The sequence below is a fragment of the Acyrthosiphon pisum genome, chromosome A1 (assembly GCF_005508785.2).
Source record: "Acyrthosiphon pisum isolate AL4f chromosome A1, pea_aphid_22Mar2018_4r6ur, whole genome shotgun sequence".
In the NCBI taxonomy this organism is placed as follows: Eukaryota; Metazoa; Arthropoda; class Insecta; order Hemiptera; family Aphididae; genus Acyrthosiphon; species Acyrthosiphon pisum.
The window spans coordinates 105,075,647-105,082,405 of record NC_042494.1 but is presented as its reverse complement, the minus strand read 5'-3'; the positions used below and the strand labels follow the sequence as shown (position 1 = coordinate 105,082,405).

Sequence of the window (6,759 nt, the reverse complement as noted above, 5' to 3'; positions counted from 1 at the left end):
TTTATTTTTGTTTTTATTTCAATTTTGTATTTTGAAAATAAATTACATAATATACTTAAACTAAGTCATTAGAGATTAACAAATTAGCGTGTTTATATTCATGTATGGCTTAAATTATTTTATAAATATGATTTTAAATTGTTTTTTATTCGAATTATTATTGAATATAATATAAGCAAACGAATGTACCAACTAACTGTTAACAAAACTAATAGTCAATTCAACATCGCTGATTTGTGTTTTATTATATACATACTTATTTTATTGCATTTTTTACTGTGTGAAAAAATTGAAAAAGTAGATTAATACCTATGACCTAACGTTTATGAATAAGGTTTAGAGAACAGACTTTTTTTATTGTGAAAATCTGGTTTCTTTTAATTATACAATGTTTATTTAAAGTGTAGTAATTTTTTTCAGTGTATTTTGACATAACCTAAAGACCCTTTATTAAAATATTAAATATTTTAAAGACTGCACTTATTTATCTTGAATAAAGAGATTGATATAGTATTACTTTATAAACACTAAACGATTCCTAATTGTATTTTGTAAATAAATATTTCTTACTTATAGGACTATTGACATAATTTAATTTGTAATTGTAATATATTTTGTTTCTATTTGATTATGTATTTTTAAATTATGTAGTTACATTCCCAGTCCCGTTTATAATATGACCGTGGAAGTATAAAATTATTTAAATTTAATATTGTGTGCCAGTTGTCCAGATATTATATTGTAAGCATGTGCACTTTTTATTCCTAAAATATATTGAGTGCTGTTGATTGTTATGCAATTAACAAATAAACTATTGTTAACATTTATATACTCTTGTTAGATATGTAAACCAATTACAATATTAGTTTTTAATTATTTTAGTGTTATTGTAATTAATAGTTGTTTCTAAATGGCATCCTAGCTTTGATTATAAATAAAGTACAAGTACAATATAGCATTAAAAAATATGTGTTGATTTTATTTTAAACCTTATCATTATTATTAACATATTGCTTTCTTGCCTAAAATATAGGTAATTTTAATTCTTATAAAAATCAAAAAGAAGAATGTAATCATTTATTTTAAAGTCCTTTGAAACTTACTGCTTTTTTTAGTTTTTTGTTTCGATTTATGTATGATTGTATAATGTTAATATGTGCATAAAATAGCTTGAAAATTTAACACAAAGTTCCTCATAAGTTCTTACTTACATAAAATAAATATTGAAAATGACCTATTTAACATAAAATAATGTGAAGACCTTGGAGGGTGTAACCTCATGTAAAAGTATTTAAAAAAAAAAAATTTAAGTAACTTTTAACTTTTAAGTACGTCGTAAATTGTAGTGGCCACGGAGACAACAGTCTATAGTACCTAGGTACCAATTATAATATAATTGGATATACAATATTATAGCTTTAGTTTTATTTCTTAGTATTATTGACATTATCCGGCAAAATAAATAAAACGAAAGTGGTCAAGTGGGTGTCGCTCTGCTGTACAGTAGGTTACAAGTGGGTCACTGAAATGGATTGTGTTGAATTTGAATTCAATAATATCATATCTTTGTATAAGAAAAACGATTTTGAGCACAGACGGTCAGTCAGCCTATGATATTAATAAGTATTTTTGATGATATTATTGTGAATAAAGTAATTTATATATTACGTAGAACTTTGTTTTCTCGACAGCAAACTCACTTGGGCAGTTCACATAAAAACAAAAAGGAAATCACTTGACTTTAAACTCCACAAAATGAAACACCTTCTCAAATCAAATCTCCCTCTCAACACAAAACTCCTAATCTATAAACAAATTCTCCGCCCTTCAATGACTTACGGAATACAGCTATGGGGCACTTCCAAAAATTCCAACATTCAAAAATTCCAATCCTTCCAATCACTTTGTCTTCGTCTCCTCACAAACGCACCCTGGTACGTCAGAAACCTCACACTCCACTCAGACCTTAAAATCCCTTACATAAGAACCCTAGCCTCCCTCTACTATAAATTATTTCACAATAACACAGTTAACCACCCTAATCCACTCATTTCCAATCTCTCATCCGTCACTCTCCCCGATAACCCTCCACGTCGTCTAAAGCGAAATTGGCCCAGGGACCTCCTCAACCAATAAATAATTATAAAAAAAAAAAAAAACTTTGTTTTAAATTTTCAATCCTTAGCTATAAAAGTTGAACATTTTATACATTTTTAACTACAAAATAATTATTAAATTTTAAATTTTAAATTTGATAAATTTTTTACGAAATTCGAACTTTAAAGTTTAAATGCTTATCAAAAAAATTGTGCCTTTGTATTTTTAATTTTTTTTTATCTACCTTTGAAACAATATACTAGGAGCCTTCTATTAAATTTTCAAGCTTTTTTAACCTACAAATAGGTACAATTTCATTGATATCTATAAATCTTTTGTTTTTCACGACACTTTTGAAAACTACTGAGAAATTTTTACTTTTGACCCCCCCCCCCCCCAACGTTCCAACTAGATTCACTTTCCTATTAGAAAAGATACTGTCAAAGAAAATCTAAACATTTTTACTGTCCCAAAAGGTGATGACAGACACAAAAATAAAAAAAAAATTAAAATATTTAAAAAAAAAACACTTCACTATAGAATCAATACATTCATCGATCCGCTCAGAATCTAAAATATGGATATAAATATATAATCTTGAGAACTGCATTATATTTATAACAAACAGTTGTTAATTATTATATAAATACATAATGTATTCAAAAGATTTAAAATAGAGGAAGAAGATTATAATTTATTTTCATAAGCGATTTTTTTCATCAACTCTAAATAGTATTTAATTTCAAATAATCATATAAAAATATTGTATCAAATATTTAATTGTTGGACCGATAATATTATGGCTAAACTACATATATATATATTTATATATATATATTATATTATATCATGTTGTCTCGCAACAATAATACATTATATAATGTTATTCAATCAATATATTATAACCTATTTTGACTACGGCTTATAAATTCAATATTCATAACTATTATTGTTAATTTTTGTAAACTAAATGAATGATTAGACAGGTATGCGAAGAAGTCCAACAATTGAATCACCAATGATTCCCGACAGTAAAGATCGGATGGACAACCGAGGAAGTTCCTCGGAGACAAACTGTTTGGCTGTGGATGTAGATATTGGGCTCTCGTATGTCGTATAATTGTATAAATTATAATTATAATTTATAACATCGCACTCACGCGATTAATAGTTATGAATCGGTGGTGGATCCAGGGGGGGACAGAGGCCTCGCCCCCCCCCCTCAGATCTCTTCAACAGACTCCTCTTTTTACTTACAGAAATATTTTAAAGTGTGTAATGTAATGCTTTATAATTAATTATACAATCTATTTATCTATTTTGGAAATCATTGGGAATGTTACTGGAATGAAAACATTTACAATTATTGCATATAACCTATATTATACTAGCCAGCCCGTCACAACTTCGCCCGTGCAGATTGGTTGTTTATTTTGCCTTCGGACGATGTTATTAATAATTTTTTAATTTTTATTCGAATTATATTGTTTAATGTGATTCGCAGACGGCAAGTAAATATAAAAAACAGTTAATGAAAACGTATTGGAATGTTTCTAGCGGTATTATTAAAAATAGCTGATACCGTGCACTTTGTTGCCCGTTAAATGTACCAAATCTGTATGACTCAAACTTTGTACAATTCATTATTTAATATTCGGTGTATGGTGTTCAAAACTTATCTTAACTTTTCCGTTGTCCGGAATAAAAATTCTGATTCGCAGCAGTATATTATCAACGGATGCGATCTATCGCATAAAAACTGCGGTAAATCGCGGACCCCGTGCTGTTTGTACGTAGTGTATGAATTAGCTCTAGAGTATCAAAGTTTTACCAAGTTTGTCGTTTTTACTTAATTCCACCTACGATGGATTAATATAATAAATGAATACAAAATTCTATTCTAACCTAACCGTACTAAATCCGATGAAAAAAAACCAAACTTAACCTTTTTTCAATTAACCTATCTTTTTCCCAGAGGTATAATCTGATATTCATTTATGTATATATTCATTGACGAAAATAGCAACCAATATAATATAATACACTATTATTATTTTAATCTGAAACAATACATTTTTAAATTTTTTATTATTTAGTTCATTTTTTTCTGGACAGATGGCGCTACTGTTGTATTTTTGACTTCCATATTTTCTACTTTTCCAGTGGAGTTTCCTAAAATGTTCTTTCATAGGAACCTTGTCCTGATAATTATTATGAACACAATAAAAAAACAATTGCGAAATCGGTCCAGCCGTTCATGCGTGATACGATGACCAAGGGAAAAATAGATCCATTTTTATATATAGAGATTATTATTATTATTATTGTATTTATGGCTTAGAAGTAATTTTTTTAGGAGGCCACCCACAAAATTAAACCCTGGATCATACACTGTTACGAATGTACTTACCTCGTAGCTCGTACGATTTCTTGTTCAACTAATTATTATATTTTTATAGAGACAGGGACATACGGACAATTCAAAAGCAGCAATCGAAAACGTCAAATAAAAACGACGGACCTACTGCGCCAGGGGTAAGAATTCTAACAGAAAAGGCAACTGTAGTCACTAGTCAGGTGGTCTGTAGATTAAAATATTGACGAACAGTACCTACTTTATTATTTTTTGAGGGGCAATCAGTGAAAAAATATTCGGATATATTAATATATTTTTAATACCATTAAAAAGTATTAAAAATGTACAAAAACACAGCATTGCGAATCGTTTTTCCATCTGTAGAACATTATTATAAATCATATTAATACTATCAGGTAGGTATGTCGCCATGTCTTCGAATCTCAATTACAAGCGGCAGATAAAGATGAAAAACCATATATTATAACAGGGGTGTCCAACCTTTTTATGAAGACTGGGCAGTGGCGTAGCCAGGGGGGGGTTGTGTGTTTGACCCCCCCTCATTAACATTTTCCCTCCTAATAAATATATTGTTTATAGGGTTTGGGACTGCTTGCAAGTTATTTGTCTTATGAAATGGCAAAATTAAATACAAAATTTGAATTTGGATATTTGTGTACTTTTGAGATTTGGGGAGGCGAAGCCTAATACCATACTATTATAAAATTGAATTAGCTTAAACAATTTAAGTAAATGTTTGGGAGGGGTGGAGGGCTGTTTAAGTTGTTGGTGGAGCTTGGTTACAGTTGGTCCTATGGTCGCATATGTAAGATTTCATAAGTCTCTTTGTGACAAAACTGTGTTTAAACTATATGATTGACATCTATATAGATTGTAGATTGTACGAATGAATGAACGTCAGTACGTGTTCGTTTATCACGGTGTTCACATATCACGTTATTCGCTATTACTTATTTATTAACCTAGTATTGTATGCCAGTATTATTAAAAATTAAGTTGTTATTTATTGATTTATCAAGTTTATACCTATACCTAATTATTTTTAGTTTTTTATTACCAAAATTGCAATATGTTTTATGATTTCCAAAAATAATATAAAAATGTTGCTACATAGTACATATATTTAAGCATATTTCGATAATTTTTAGTGCAACAAAACAAGTTCCGAACCCTTAATTTATTTATATACGAAAACTGTAAAAACTGTATTTACTATTTAGCCATTTAGGTACTATAATCATAACATAATATTATAATATAATATTATTAAACAATATAATATAATGATAAGTACGATTTATAACCACACCAGTTAAACTTTGATAGTTGAGGCCCTGGCTGCCTGGCATCTCTTATAGTCTGAAAATGGAGGAAAGAAATGTTTACAATTATTGTACCCACATTTTATAATATAAAAATCAGGAGCATCTATTTCAGTGCACCCAGTTAAAAACTCTCGCGCAATTCAGATGCGGTCATTTGTAGGCTTGTGTATTAAACAAATTTAAAAACTCTAGTAAAACTATTTGATAATATAATATAGTCTATCAAATATTATGATATTTTAAGTTTTTTTTTTTTTAGATAAAAAAGATGTCTTTAGCCTGCATGCAAGCAAGCGCCGAAAGACTCTCGAAAAATTTTGAGCGCAAAATGTCAAAGCCAATAATAAAGAAGGAAAGCAAAGTGAATGTCAATGACAAGCAAATAAAAAAAGTGCCGAACATGACTTCTGCAACAGTAATAATTTTCTTATTTTCTTTCAACCTACCTATAGGTACAGTGGCGTACGCAGGATTTTTCAGTGGTGGGGGGGGGGGCTTGAAAATTAGTTACAATTTTATTTTTATTTTGTCCAGTCTAATAATTTCAGACGTTTATTTGAGGTATTTTAAAATGTTTGTAACTTTTCCACTTTTATAGTAGAAAAAATGCTCTGATCATAAACATCGATGCCGGATGTATGTTTTTGGAAGCGAATTGGATCTAGTTGATACTTTTAGGAGGTCGAAATTGAAAATTCTCAGTGCTTTCTAAAATAATTGGAGAAAAAAAATGAAAATTTGTTAAAATTGTTTGGTAACCAGCTTGGTTATACCGTCCTCATTTGGATTGTATTTGATTAATTTAAATTTATTTTTCTATAAATATCAATAAAAAATTATTCATTCGGTCAAAAAGCTTAAAAATGTAATGCGTAAGTTTTTATTATAGCTAAAATATTAACTATACATAGGCACCATGGTTATGTTTTATAAGCATTTAATTATTTAAAGTTCAAATTT

The 6,759-nt window shown here is 28.8% G+C and overlaps 1 protein-coding gene across 1 annotated transcript in view; it reads left to right on the top strand.

Annotated features, from left to right (window-relative positions):
- Positions 1 to 2,995: 2,995 nt before the first annotated feature.
- Positions 2,996 to 6,759, top strand: part of LOC100571967 — a 5,504-nt gene continuing 1,740 nt past the window's right edge. The window contains exons 1-3 of the mRNA XM_008188251.3: positions 2,996 to 3,204; positions 4,557 to 4,632; positions 6,059 to 6,214. Of these exons, the coding sequence (XP_008186473.1) occupies positions 3,086 to 3,204; positions 4,557 to 4,632; positions 6,059 to 6,214 (351 nt within the window). The 5' untranslated portion in view covers positions 2,996 to 3,085. The remainder of the gene's footprint in view (positions 3,205 to 4,556; positions 4,633 to 6,058; positions 6,215 to 6,759) is intronic.